Source organism: Vipera ursinii, assembly GCF_947247035.1.
Source record: "Vipera ursinii genome assembly, chromosome: 7".
Lineage (NCBI taxonomy): Eukaryota > Metazoa > Chordata > Lepidosauria > Squamata > Viperidae > Vipera > Vipera ursinii.
Window position 1 is genome coordinate 9,442,626 of NC_139521.1, and position 15,542 is coordinate 9,458,167.

General features: G+C 41.9%; 1 protein-coding gene across 1 annotated transcript in view; it reads right to left on the reverse strand.

Annotated features, from left to right (window-relative positions):
• Positions 1–15,542, reverse strand: part of LNX1 (ligand of numb-protein X 1) — a 145,196-nt gene that overhangs the window by 79,601 nt on the left and 50,053 nt on the right. The window contains exon 2 of the mRNA XM_083367902.1: positions 3,165–3,663. Within this exon, the coding sequence (XP_083224028.1) occupies positions 3,165–3,556 (392 nt within the window). The 5' untranslated portion in view covers positions 3,557–3,663. The remainder of the gene's footprint in view (positions 1–3,164; positions 3,664–15,542) is intronic.

The window sequence follows — 15,542 nt, forward strand, 5'->3', positions numbered from 1 at the left end:
CCAAGACTATCTCAGTCATCGTCTAAGAACTGGGTAGGCTCCAGATGACAGCAACATAGGAATAAAAGAAAAACTCTTTCACGACTGATCAGTGCTTTTGCCGCGTGCTCAATAGCTTTTGGGAGCACTTGGCAAAATCACGGCAGATTGTTTTGCTTCCTTTCTGCAGCTGGATGGGATCATAACTAGGATGTGTAGAATAGCTGTTTTCCACTCAGGTGAGATAAATTGAGCATCTTCGTGATATTATGAGGTGGCCTTCCTGTTCATCAAAACTGCTATTTCAAAATCATTTCTGACATGCTCATGGCTATCACTGCATTTGATGACCCATCTCATCCCTCAGTAAAAACAGTATTTGGGGATCCAAGAAGAAATATGTGGGTTGCTAATTTATAGGTAAATGTAAATGTTCCCCCGCACATGCGTGCTAGTCATTTCCAACCCTAGGGGCCAAAGAGCCAGCGCTTGTCCGAGGACGTCTTCATGGTCATGTGGCTGGCATTATTATTATTATTATTATTAATTTAATTTATATACCGCCCTTCTCTCAAGAGACTCAGGGCGGTTAACAGGGCAATACATAAAAACAGATACAAAAAATTAAAATTATTAAAACATGATTAAACAGTGCCCATAATAATACAAATTTAAAATTAAAAATTAAAATCATAGTAACAATCCCACCCCGTCCCATCAGGCCAGGCCCGCTTCGTTAAAGAGATGGGTTTTAAGGTCGCGCCGGAAGGAGCGGAGATCGGGCGCCATCCGGAGCTCTACCGGAAGATGGTTCCATAAATCCGGTGCACCCACAGAGAATGCTCTCCCCCTGGGGGTCACCAGTCAGCATTCTTTGACTGGCGGCACCCTGAGGAGGCCCTCTCTGTGGGAGCGTACTGGGCGGAGGGAAGATGACTAGATGCCAAAGGCACATGGAACGCTGTTACCTTCCCACCATAGTGGTCCCTATTTTTCTACTTGCATTTTTATGTGCTTTCGAACTGCTAGGTTGGCAGAAGCTGGGACGAGTAACAGGCGCTCACTCTGTTATGCGGCACTCGGGATTCAACCCACCAAACTGCCGACCTTCTGATCAACAAGCTCAGCGTCCTAACTCACTGTCATCCACATGTCATATACTACATATATATGTATATAGATAGATAGATAGATAGATAGATAGATAGATAGATAGAGATAGAGATAGAGATAGAGAGATATAGATATAGATATAGTTAGATAGATAGATAGATAGATATAGATATAGATAGATAGATATAGATATAGATATATAGATATAGATAGATAGATAGATAGATAGATAGATAGATAGATAGATAGATAGATAGATATTAGATATAGATATAGATATTAGTCATAAACTACAGTGGTCCCCAACTTTCTGGCTTTGTGGACTGGCGGCAGTGGGCAGTGGCTAAAGTGGTGGGGAAGAGATGGTTTCACCCCTGTAACTTAATAGCAATAGCATTTAGACTTATATCCCACTTCACAGTTTATGATGTCAGCACATTGCCCCCAACAATCTGGCTCCTCATTTTGCTGACCTTGGAAGGGTGGCAGGCTGAGTCAACCTTGAGCCGGTGAGAATCGAACTGCCAAACTGCGGGCAGCTGGCAGTCAGCAAAAGTAGCCTGCAGTACTGCATTCTAACCACTGCGCCACCGTGCCCTAATCCCACGCATGCACAAATGGCGCTTTGCGTGCTCGCCCGCCGCTTATGCAGCCCAGCGGGCTATGGATCAGTACCAGTCCACAGATCGGGGACTGGGGATCCTTCATCTACTACATCTCTGTCTCTAAAGGCTAAGTGTTGTGTCTAGATTTAAGCAAGCTGAGAAAACATATACAGGTTTAAAAACTTAATCTAGAACAGATTTTCCTGTTACACAGTATCCTCTTCCCCTCCTTACAGTGAACGAAAAGGAGTTGTAATTTTGCAACCTGAACTTTTTCCTTCTGGGAATGGGAAAGAAGTAAAATGGAAACCCTGGTCATTTGAGGTGCTGGTGTTCACCTTAAATCCCTCTAAACAATTTAAGACCTGACAATTTCCCTTGCTATGAACTTCTTCCAATTACTTAAATCAAGACAGGTCATCTGGAAGAAGTGCTTTGAGACCACCCCCCTGCAAGGTCCCTGTAGTTATTAAAATGGCAAAATCTCTTCTTAATGGTTCTGACGTTAATTTCAGGGGTGACTTTACTGAATTGATTCTACTGTCGCGATTTACAAGTCCCATCTTACATAACGATTCTATTCCAGAAACATTGGCATAACCCAGTTTTTGCATACGTCATCTATTCTCTTGGGTCCCACGCAACATTACACTCTGTGCATAATACAAAAAGCTTACGCATTTAAGATGCCTCATGCTTCATCTCTTATGCCTCATGGAAATATTTGCACGAAACCCTATGTGACCCAGGAAGCATCTGCATGTGGATGTACTGTTATAAGCTGCCTTTAATTCATGTAAGCTGAAAGATGAAGGATACATTCAATAATAAAAATAAGTGATTGCTAATAAAAGCCCACCTTATATTTAATATTATCAAGCAACGAATCAGCAAACACCTAGAGCCAAACAAATTCATAACCAAAAGGCAACATGGTTTGTCAAAAACAGATCGTGCCAGACAAATCTTATTGAATTCTCTGACCAGGTGAGAAATTTCCTGACAGTTGGAACAATTAATCAGTGGAACAACCTGCCTCCAGAAGTTGTGGATGCTCCAACACTGGAAGTTTTTAAGAAGAGACTGGACAACCATTTGTTTGAAATGTTATAGGGCAACTCCTCAACCTTGGCAACTTTAAGACTTGTGGACTTCAACTCCCAGAATTCCTCAGCCAGCAAGGGGTTGCTGGGGATTGAACTAGAAGACCTCAAAGGTCATATTATTGTTATTGTTACATCTAACTTGATCGACAGATTTATTTACATCAGGGGTGTCAACTTGCTGGCCCGTGGGCCAGACGCGTCACGACAAAACCGCGCCCACATGATGTCGTGAGTTTGACATGTCTCATTTACATCATAAGGAAGAATCAGAATGTCTTATAGAAAATGTTATCCATTTGGGGTTTTTTTCTTTATATATATATATATATATATATACATAAGAGCAAAAGGACTCACTCACCCATTCTGAAAATGCTGCTCAAGATTACAGCGTTGCAGAATTTCTGAACAGTGTTCTGTGAAAGGACAGTTCACCAGTAGCTTATCCAGCAGCTTATTCACTAGGATGCTTGACTTTCTGCATCTCTGTAGAGCTAGAGCTTTGCGGTCCATAGGGCAGAAGTCTTTTTCCACAAGGAAATCTGTAAGGCAGACTGTACAGTATGTGTGCCCACAGGGTGTATCCAGAGGTTGAAGCAAAGGCTGCAAGCAAATGTGGCAGATTAGGTCATCATCTACGTCTTCTGTGTAGGTGTATATATGGTTCTCTTCTGGAAGGTGCCTTTGGCCACAGGCCAAACACAACGGAGCAGAGTTTCCTCCTGTCTCTTCCAATGGATCTTTTGGATTCATAACTGTATGTTCCCGTGTCACCAAAAGAGAGGAGACGATGTTCAGCTTCTGTGAGAACTTATCTCTATCCAAACTTATTAGTCAGCCGTTGCTGAGAGCCTTCAGGTCTGGAGAGAAGCCACACAATGGTCAATTAATTTATGTCAGTATTCAAATTCTATATTATTCATTTCATGATGGAGCACCCAACAATCAAACTTTATTGCAACAAATCAATAAACCCGGCCGAAATATGTGTATACACACACACACACACACACACACAGATCAATTTGTTTCTAAAATCTTGTTTCTGAAAGTCGAAAGTAGCATGCAGCCATTACATCTATCAATCAGTCTATTTTTCTCCTTAGAAAGAAAAGTGATAGCTGAAGCAGTGAGAAAACAGATTATAAAGGACACCAATCCTTTAGAAAAATTCCATGAGGCGATATTACCACACAAGAGAAGAGTAGGGGAAAAAAATGAAATGCAAACATTTGAAAAAAACCTATATCCTTTTTAAGAGAAAACCAAGCTTGTATAAAGTTGCTAGGAATCATTATAGCCAGCATGATAGCGCAAGGAAATACAAGGTCTCAAGTGTGGCATAATCGCCTAAAACTAAATAAAAATGGCTTCTACAATTATTTACTCACTTGCCCCCCCCCCCCACACATGCACACCTGCCACCCCAGGCAATAAATAGTTCAAAGTATGATAAACAGTCGACTTAAACTGAAGTGTGCTCCACGTGTCATCCTAAGCCATGTTTTAGAAACATTCAGAAAATGTTTGGATCTGTGCATCAGGTTAGGCCACATACTCCTAGTTCATAAACCACAAAGTCTAGGTTCACGCAATCTATCATTCCAACCCAAATAAACTACCTTATATTAGAGCTCAGCGTGATGTGCGAACCTAATCATGGTATTTTCGGAAGACTGGAGACATACCTCTCTCCATTCTGCTCTTCTTTTCTCATCTGTGTGATCCAGATTGTTGGGGGCAATTAAGCTGTCTTTGTAATAATGCCGCTGGGGGGGGGGGCGAAAGCCCTAATAAGCAGGCATATACATAGAATGAAGGCTACTGCTAAGCTTGTAAGCCGCCCTGAGTCTTCGGAGAAGGGCGGGATATAAATGGAATTAAAAAAACAAAAAACAAACCCGGAGCTACAAACATTCTCATGCAACTGCAGACCAACAGGGATGTTGAGGTTGGGGAAGTATCTCTATTTACAGTAGAAATGATTGGCAAGATCTTCCATGAGATGTCAGCATTCTGCAAGAGCTTTCCTTTATCCACCCCGCCCTCTCAACTAAACTTTGTCCTTTTTTTTTGTATCTGAGCCAGTAGATCCTCTTCCAACATAAAGGATGGAGCTGTTACTAACTTTCGTTTTCCCAGGATGCTTTCAAAGGCTACAGGGGGCAAAGTGAATTTTGAAAGCACAATGTGCTGGCAGCCGGCGTTTGGTTTGCAACAAACCTGATTTCTACTCACAATTTTTTTTTATGAATTAAGAGAATAAGAAAAATGAGGTGGAGCGCTGAATCAGTGCCAAGGGGAGCCTTTGTAGACAAGGAAGGCAATTCCTTATAAACGTCACATTCCTGCTTCAAAAAACAAAACAAAACAAAAACTTATCGCCATCCTAAGCACTGTACAACTGTGTCTCAAAGACTGGGGGACATTACAGTGTTATTGTGAAAATACACGTGCACATTGTTGGAATACTCAGGCTACAGAAATGCCAACAACTGGGAACAGCAGTGAATATCTCAAGAGGCTCTGCTATGGAAGAGTTAACCAGTTCAAACAGATGCTCTCATTCTATAAGAATAGACCTATATCCATCATGGCAAGAGCCCTGGTGGTGCGGTGCTTGGAATGCTGTATCGCAGGTTAATTTTGCTGACTGCCAGCAGTTCGATTCTGACTGGCTCAAGCCCAAGGGTGCTTTTTCACAAGGCAACAAGTCCAGTTGCCTCGTGAAAAAGCACCTTTGGGATAACTAGAACCTGGATGACTGAGAATCTCCATGGACTTTTAGCTATGACAAGGCTCAAGGTTGTGTTGTGGTTCAGGGTCAGCCTGTGGGTTCTGCAGTTGGGTCGGACGACTCAGAGGAGGAGGAGGAGGGGGGTGTTGAAGAGCTTGCTGAGGGGATTGGACAGCTTGATGAGAGCCCTCAGCCAGGCCACTCTCATCTGGTCACGACGCAGACCCAGCTGTGTGAGCCTGACAGCGTGGATGAAGATGACCCACAGCTGGCCCTGTTCAAGGACGCCCGACGCAGGAGGCAGTCAATCAGGAGTAAACAGAGGAAGGCAATGGGGCTCCTCGGAAGGAGGCAGAGAGAAGCCACGCCCTGAACTGTATTTAAGGGGGAATGCGTGGGAGGGCTGGTTTGCTGAAGGCAACTGCTTGAAAAGCTCCTGTTTCTTGGTTCGTGTCTTGTTCTATTTGTTTTTGTAGCAATAAATTTGGCAGGCGTAATTCCAGCCTCTTGCCTTCTTGTAAAAGGGGTTGTCCCTGCCTTTTCTGCAGGGCCGGTAGCAGGCTGGTACAGAACAGGTTGACTCAGCCTTCCTTCCTTCCAAGGTCAGTAAAAATGAGGACCTAGATTGTTGGGGGCAATAAGCTGACCCTGTAAACCGCTTAAAGAGGGCTGTAAAGCACTGTGAAGCGGTGTATAAGTCTAAGTGCTGTTGCTCTTGCTTGATGGTTACCCCGATTCTTGTCTGCTTCTTGAAAGATCATTTCTCCTGGAACACAGCATTAGAAGTGGCACCATGCTACTACCTTAGGGGAAAGAGGTAGGCGAAGTCAGGGTAAAACCTACGTCTGATGTCATTGATATTTAGAAATTAAATTCGTTTAACACGATTGTTCCTCATGAATACATTTAAACATTTTCCTCTTGGAAACATTTAAACATTTTCCTTTGTAAAGGGTTCTGGAGGACAGTAGCCAAAGTTTGCAGCAGCCACATGCAGCCTGCTTCTCAGCTCCAGCAATAACAGGGATGCTGAAGAACTGCCGGTGTCACCAGCATAATTTCTCTTTTCTGTTATTCCTTTCTTTTTTAACAACAACAACAAAAAAATTATATCCTTTGAGTTTGCATAGTTTTGCACAGAAGCGCAGAATTCCATTTGCACGATCAATCTCTCCTTGATTCTGGAAAGCTTAATATTCATTTGTCTGTTTAGTTTTCTTCAGCTCCGTTGTTATTGTTCTTCAGCTGCTGGCCTTATAGCCATAATTTTGATTTGGCTGAAATGCCTATTAAAAAACTCTTGAAGGCAACTGTTCCTTGCATGGCCTCCTACAGAAATATGGGGATTGTAACTCCCAAGGTAGTTCCAACCCCTTTGGAAACCACCCAGTTTGGAAAACACCAACTTACATTTATACCTGTTGAACTTGGTGATAATTAAAGCTACAGAGGACAATCATTTTTTCCCTCCATGCTGCAAAATCCAAAAACAAAATTTGCCAAGCCTGACTACTACTGTTAGAGTTTCTAAATTCTGGAATGCTTTTTGTTTCAGACAACAACAACAACAACAGCCGGACAAGAGCCTTGGTGGAGCAGTGGGCTAATGCCTCCTTAAGTAACACCAGCTGCCTGCAATTAGTGCAGGTTCGAGTCCCACCAGGCTCAAGGTTGACTCAGCCTTCCATCCTTCCCAGGTAGGTAAAATGAGGACCCAGATTGTTGGGGGCAATAAGCTGACTTTGTAATAATGCTGCTGGGGTGGGGGGACGAAAGCCCTAATAAGCAGGCATATACATAGAATGAAGGCTATTGCTAAGCACATTGATTTGTGCTTTAAATTGTAAGCCGCCCTGAGTCTTCGGAGAAGGGCGGGATATAAATGGGATTAAAATAAAATAAAATAAATCAGTGCTTCCTGCTTCTGTATAGACTCATTTCTCTCAAGTGGTGCTATATTTTGAACACTCAGGTTTATGCATGGAAAGACATTGCTATCCAAACTCTAAAAGATTACACGACAATTTCATTAATTTCACTGGATGGGGAAAGATAAAGGAGGGGAAATCCTCTCTTTGATGTACCATTTATATATCAAGTATAAGAGAAAGGCAGAAAAGGATAAGGGTCAAAATATATTTATGTTATCTACAGCCTGTGTTTATAATGGAAGTAACTTCTGTATGTTGTACTTCATTCTGTCATCACTGTTAATCTTACTGCATACATATTTACATCTTGAGGACTCAGACGGAGGAGACTTTTTTGTTCACACTGGTTTCAAGTTACAAACAAGGACCATATTTATTCAGGAGTGAGTCCTAGTGGGTTTGGTGATCTCATTCCATCTCTCTCTATGGGGGGTGAATTATTACCCCCAGTGGATAGGGCTCGCAAATTGGGAGTCCTCCTAGATTCACGGCTCACCTTGGAAGATCACATGGTGGCTGTGACTAGGGGGGCTTTTGCCCAGGTTCGCCTGGTGCGCCAGTTGCGGCCCTATCTAAGCCGGGATGATTTATGCACGGTCACTCACGCGCTCGTGACCTCTCGTCTAGACTACTGCAATGCTCTCTACATGGGGCTTCCCTTGAGGACCACCCGGAGGCTCCAACTGGTACAGAATGCAGCCGCAAGAGTTGTGTTGGGAGTCTCCCGATACTCCCATGTCACACCTCTGCTCCGTGAGCTGCATTGGTTACCAGTTGTCTTCCGGGTGAGATTCAAGGTGCTAGTAATGGTGTTTAAAGCCCTACATGGCAGGGGTCCGGAGTACCTTAGGGAACACCTGCTGCCGGCGTCTACTTCCCTCCGCCCTGTGCGTTCCCACAGAGAGGGCCTCCTCAGGGTGCCACCGGTCAGAGAATGTCGACTGGTGGCCCCCAGGGGGAGATCCTTCTCTGTGGGCGCCCCGGAGCTATGGAACCAGTTACCGGTTGAGCTCCGGACGGCGCCCGATCTTCGCTCCTTTCGCCGCGATCTGAAAACATACTTGTTCGAGCAAGCCGGCCTGGCCTGAGGGGGGATTGGTGGGGTTTTTACTATTTTTATTGGGGTTTTTTACTATGTATTAACTGTATTTTTAATTGGGCATGTATTTAATTATCTTTTATCTTTTGTAAATCTCTGTGTTTTATTCTTGCCCTGTACACCGCCCTGAGTCCTTCGGGAGAAGGGCGGTATAGAAATATTAATAAATTAAATTAAATTAAATTATGGCCTACTAAGGGTACAGGTCGTTCTCAACTTATGACCGGAATATTGAGCCCAGAATTTCTGTTACTAAGTGAGACAGTTGTGAAATGAATTTTGCCCCATTTTACCACCTTTCTTGCCATACTTATTAAGCGAATCACTGCAGTTATTAAATTAGTCACACGGTTGTTAAGTGAATCTGCTTCCCCATTGATTTTGCTGTCAGAAGGTCACAAAAGGGGATGACATGAACTCTGGAGGGCACTACGACCATCATAAATATGAGTCAATTAACAAGCGTCTGAATATTTTTTTTATAAATATTTTATTAATGTTCTAGTTTTACAATCATAGTATTTAATAAACAAGGTGTTGTTTGGGTACATTAGTAATTCAGTGGTACATATTAACTTCTTCAATCTAGGCCAGGGGTAGGCAACCTTGGCTCTTTTATGACTCATGGACTTCAACTCCCAGAATTCCTCAGCCAGCGTGGCTGGTTCAGGAATTCTGGGACTTGAAGTCCACGAGTCACAAAAGAGCCAAGGTTGCCTACCCCTGATCTAGGCCCAATATTACACCATCCAATGCTTCCTCTTTTCTTCCGGTATTACACATTTTCCCACACTAGGCAAATACAATTCTTATTATTGTTAATACATATACAATTGAATATCAACATCTTGGTTACATTTTCCTAATAATATCAATAACATCGGTTTAAAATATCTTTTCTAACCAAAATATACCTTAATTGCATTTGCACTTAGTATCCTGTTTTTCCCGCTTTTTAAAATTTCCCATCAGTGTTCAAAATGTCTCTATCACTTATAATTTCTCATAATAAGTTATATTTGGGTAACCAAAAGCTTCCCTTATGCAAACCCTCTTAGCATTTTCATATTTCTCTTCCCATACCAAAATATAATATTCTAGTTATAAATCCTATCTTTCTAGTTATAATAATACTTCTATTTCTAACAATCATCTGTTCTCAGCCATGTTCAAACATCTGATTAATAGTATAATATCCCATCTAATGGGTCAAAACCTCTATTTTCTTCAGTCTTACTCTAGCTTTCTTCCTTTGCCAACTAACTTTCCAAGTCAGTGCATCTGAATCATCAAGTAATTCTTCCTCTATTCTTGTGTATATTGTTCGGAACAAGAGAGACAATTTGATTAAAGTATTTTTGGAAGGAAACAAGCAACTGAATTTTGATCACATCACCATGGGGAAGCTGCAATGGCGGTAACTGTGAAAAACAGTCATACGTCACTTTTTTTTCAGTGCCATCGTAACTTCAAACAATCACTAAGTGAACTGTTATAACTCAAGGACTACCTATATTTGGAAGGACAGGCTAAAAAAACAACAACCTGTATTTAATTCTTTCTCGCACTTCCCAGGTTTGATGTCACTGAAATTTCCAAGGAAAATAGTTTGTAGAAAATGTGGCTATGCTGAAAGCAAGGGATAGCTATGTAGGATTAAAAAAATAGGTCTGAGGGCAGGGAAAGGTTAAGAGATTCAAGAAGATAAACCTGAAGACAAAGTGGGAGATGACGACCTCCATAGAGAAGATGGCACTGAGGGTAGCCATGAGGGACATACTATTTGTTGGGGTAAATATTGACTTCCTTAACAGGCAGCAGTCCTTGCCTGATCTTTGTTGGCAGCCGTGCCTCAGGTAGAAGGTCCATGCAAAGAGTGGTAAGATCCGCTGAGAAGATCATAGGAAGCTCGCTTCCTGCTATTCAGGATGCTGCTTATAAGCGCTAATGTGCTTAGAGACCCCACACCCCCATTTATGGTCTGTTTCTCTTGGTCCCCTCTGGGAGGAGGTTTCAAAGTACTTATAGCAGGACTACTGATTCTGTAATAGCTTTGTTCCCTATGCCATCTGTTTGGTAAACTTGCAAGATTCGTTTTTCTCGCCATGCACATGTATTCATAAGCCGAACTAGCCTGTTGTTTCTCTGTGTCATATAATATATCTGGGTATATGCGTAATTCTGTATTTATTTATTTTTGTCATATCTGTGTAGTGTATATCGGAGGTGGTGACTGAGAGCTGTATGCAGCAAAATTTCATTTTAATGTATGCCGACTAGCGTGCATTCAAAATGACAATTAAAGTTATTATTCTCTTATTCTATTCTATCTTATCTGGGTGTGGAAGCACATTGGTCTTGATTCGTACTTGATATCTATTTGTGCTTGGATGAGACATCTCCAGAGACTACCACAGCTGAAGACTACACCACTGTTTCTCATCCTTGGCAACTTTAAAACATGTGGACTTCAATTTTCAGAAATCCCCAGCCAGAATTCTGGGAACTGAACTTCACATGTTTTAAAGTTGCCAAGATTGAGAAACTCTTCAGTAGACGGAGAGAGCTGGATAAAGGATTCCAGAAGGTGGAAATGGTAACCCCAGGCCAACTCTGTTATTAAGAAAACTACATGAATGTGTTTGTGAAGTAACAGAATAACAAAGTTGGAAGGGATCTTGGAGGTCTTCTAATCCAATCCCCTTACTCAAGCAGAAGACCCTATACCATTTCAGACATATGGCTGTCCAATCTCTTCTTAAAAACCTCTAGTATTGGAGCATTCAGAACTTTGGGAGGCAATCCATTCCACAGATTAATTGATCTCACTGTCAGGAAATTCCTCCTTAGTTCTAGGTTGCTTCTCTCCTTGATTAGTTTCCATCCGTTGCTTCTTGTTCTGCCTTCAGGTGCTTTGGAGAATAGGTGAACCCCCCTCTTCTTTGTGGCAGCCTCTTAACTTAGCAATTTTTTTTTGCTTTTCTTTGTTTTTATTATTTTATTTATTTGTATTCCAGCTTATTTTTTAAATAAACAACTGAAAGCTATGAGCATAACTAATATGCCTTCCTATTTCCCCACAAAAAACAACACTCTGGCATAGGTTGGGTTGAGAGAGAGAGAGAGAGAGAGGCTGTCTCAAAGCCACCCAGCCAAGGTGGGACAGAACTCATGGTCTAAAAAAAATATTGAATAGATTAGTTTTTGTTGTTTTGACTAATATTGAATGCAAGCTGAACAAAACAGGCGTTGCTGTAATTATTTCATGAAGAAAGAATTTCAGACCCTCTGTTTTTCTGTCTGCAAGTTTGAATCTCAATCACCCCTTCCTTTTTTCTCCTGGGTCTGTTGCAGAAAGAACCTGTGGGCACCTTAAAGGCCTGCGTTATTGTAGGGTTCTCAAAACTTACGCTAATGTCTCCTTCCAAGATAATCTGACATGTCAGGTCTAGCCAGATATATAAACATGGGTAGCCTCCAACAGCTTCCAGGGAGAACGTGCAGAACCCATCTGCAGGCTCATTCCTGTGGCTTCAAAGCATCGGCATTTATTACAGGCTGCTAAACGTCGGGTGCCTTTTTGCCAGAGAGGATGTCGGACCTGCAAAGCATTCATACCTAGTTGGAAAGTCATCTTAATGAGTCAATAGCTGGGGGCTGGATGCAAATTCATCTGACTCCAATTCACCCAACTGACACCGAGCGCATGATTCTCGGTTCCGCAGTTTGCAGCCTTGATATAGCCTCTCTCTTCAGGTCAGTTTTGCTGTTTATGAAAAGGAAATTGGTGTTTTAGTATGTTTCAGCCACGTGGAATGTGAACTGTAGGATTTGTTGGCTGAAAGCCCAGGCAGAAGAGGCACAAGCAGGGGGCAGGATTCCCCACCACCACCGCCCCGAATCTCCTGGTTAACTTTCTATATCCTGGTAGGGGGATGCAGCATCCGTGAACCACAAATGACAATTCACTATTTGGGGGGTTGAACAATAGGGAACTGATTCAGCAAGGATGGGAAAGATCTAGTGGTAATTCCCTCTTGATGGGATATCAGCTTCTGGGAAGAAATACATCCAAAAGGGAAGTGGGGGGGGGGCAATGGCAAAGCTTGATTAGCTGTAGAAAAGCTGGGGCTTTAGATATTTATTTATTTATTTATTTATTTTAATTCCATTTATATCCCGCCCTTCTCTGAAGACTCAGGGGGGCTTACAAGCTTAGCAGTAGCCTTCATTCTATGTATATGCCTGCTTATTAGGGCTTTCACACACACACCCAAGCGGCATTATTACGAAGTCAGCTTAATTGCCCCCAACAATCTGGGTCCTCATTTTACCTACCTGGGAAGGATGGAAGGCTGAGTCAACCTTGAGCCTGGTGGGACTCGAACCTGCACTAATTGCAGGCAGCTGGTGTTACTTAAGGAGGCATTAGCCCACTGCTCCACCAAGACATAGAACATAGATAGCATAAAAAATGATAAGAAATCCCCTTAGTTTTCTTTTCAGAGAATTTGGCCACCTGGAATAAATCAGCCCTTAGTGAAAATAACCTGCTTGTTACCAGCAGCTAAGATGTTTATTGCATAAGCATTGGATATTCACCATCGTTATTCCTTCATAGCTATTATAAAACTGAATTTCTAAATAGGATTTACAAAGGCAATTTGAAACTAACTTTTTTTAATGACTAATTTATACGCTTTCATACTTAGCCCTGAATACCTACCTCTTGTGAATAAATGGTACTATTTTGGCAAGTTAAGTAATAGTTGGTATGATGGGCAAAATAACTATGGTGTGATCTTGGTCAGTATAGGAAAAAGAATATTATTTATTTGCAGATCAATCTATATCCTTCCTTACTGATTGAAGAATATTATTCAAGGCAACTAAGGCAGGGGTCTTCAAACTCGGCCGTTTTATGACTTGTGGACTTCAACTCCCAGAATTCCTCAGCCAGGCATGCTGGCTGAGGAATTCTGGGAGTTGAAGTCCACAAGTCATAAAACGGCCGAGTTTGAAGACCCCTACTATAGTAGTTGCCTCCTGAATTTCAGAAGATCATTCTTGACCAGAGATCATGCTACACTGAGATGTCATTGAGGTCTTCTTGGTAAACCCTCTGAGGACCTCAGTGGTCATAAAGGTAATGTAAATGTATAACTATAAAGGTAAGCTCACATCTTGATGCAATGAATGTCTCTACAACTAACAAATGAAAGTACTCAAGAACAGAATAGATAAAATACAAAACAAAGCAGCTTGGCGTAACAAGCATTTTACAACAAATATTCTCAATTAAACTAACGCTATAATAAATAAAAAAAAATCTTCCCAGAACATAGCTTTATATAGTATGAGAAAGCTAGCTTCTCTATTAACTTAATGAATTTTGTTTTCTTTGTTTATTTCCAAAAAGCAAGACTATTAAGTCAGTGGAGAATAAGGCTCTATTCTACTCTTATAAAATTATATTGGTCATAATTCTGTATGCATGTTATGGACCATTGGGATGAAAGGACATGAAAAATGGGCTTCAGACCAAAATGCAAATTCATATTGTATCTATTGCCAGCTAAAGAAAATGCAAATGCTGTTTTCATTAGCAGTATGTTTCACTGATTGTTGTTAATAAGTTTAGTACTCAACACTATATATTTCCAGGCAGTCATTGAAGACAGAGAGAGTGAAGGGAAGACATAGAACATAGAATAATATTGTTGGAAGGGACCTTGGAGGTCTTCTAGTCCAACCCCCCCGCTCGAGCAGGACACCCTATAGCAGGGGTAGGCAACCTTGGGTCTTTTATGACTGGTGGACTTCAACTCCCAGAATTCCTGAGCCAGCACGGCTCTCCCTTTCCCCTCAGCATGGCTGGCTCAGGAATTCTGGGAGTTAAAGTCCATGAGTCATAAAAGAGCCAAGGTTGCCTACCCCTGCCCTATACCATTTCAAACAAATGGTTGTCCAGTTTCCTTTTGAAAGCCTCCAGTGATGGAGCACCCACAACTTCTGAAGGAAAGCTATTCCATTGGTTGATTGTTTTCACCATTAGGAGATTTCTCCCTACTTCTAGGTTGCTTCTCTCCTTGCTTAGTTTCCATCCATTGTTTCTAATCTTGCCTTTTGCTGCTTTGGAAAATAGCTTGACCCCTCGTCTTTGTAGGAGTTGCTCAAATATTGGAACACTGCTATCATGTCCCCCCCTAGTCTTTCCTTTCATTAGACTAGACCAGGGGTAAGCAACCTTGGCTCTTTTATGACTCATGGACTTCAACTCCCAAAATTCCACAGCCAGCATAGCTGACTGAGGAATTCTGGGAGTTGAAGTCCATGAGTCATAAAAGAGCCGAGGTTGCCTACCCCTGGACTAGACGGTCCCAATTCCTGCAACTGTTCTTAGTATGTTGAAGCCACAGCCCCCTAATCATCTTAGTTGCTCTTCTCTGCACTCTTTCCAGAGTCTCAAGATTTTTTTATAATATGGTGACCAAAACTGGATGCAATATTCCAAGTGTGGGCTTACTAAGGCTTTATTAGACAATACATTAAACGGAAGTGGTCAAAAATGTTCACGGGAATATCTTAGGACGTTTAGTGAGATGGCGCATTTACCAAGCATAAAACTGATTCGGTGACAGCATTGTGTCCCGGGGAAAGGCAAATGATGAAATGGGTGTCACTGTGTCATAACCCCAAACTTCACCTGTATTGTACGTGCATTGTGATATAACATGCTAATACATAAGCTTGTATCATGGCATCACAATACACATTTCATTATTTGATGAGGACTTTTTAGTTGCTGTCAAAGTCCAAACTAAAGATTGTTATGATCAGTGCTTTTTTTGTAAAAGAAAAAGGTGCCGGAACTCACACATGTCATGCAACCTGCCTTGCCTACCCTACAAGGTTCCATCCAAAAAAGGTTCCGGAACTCCGTTCTGAGCGTTCTATGACAAAAAAAGCCCT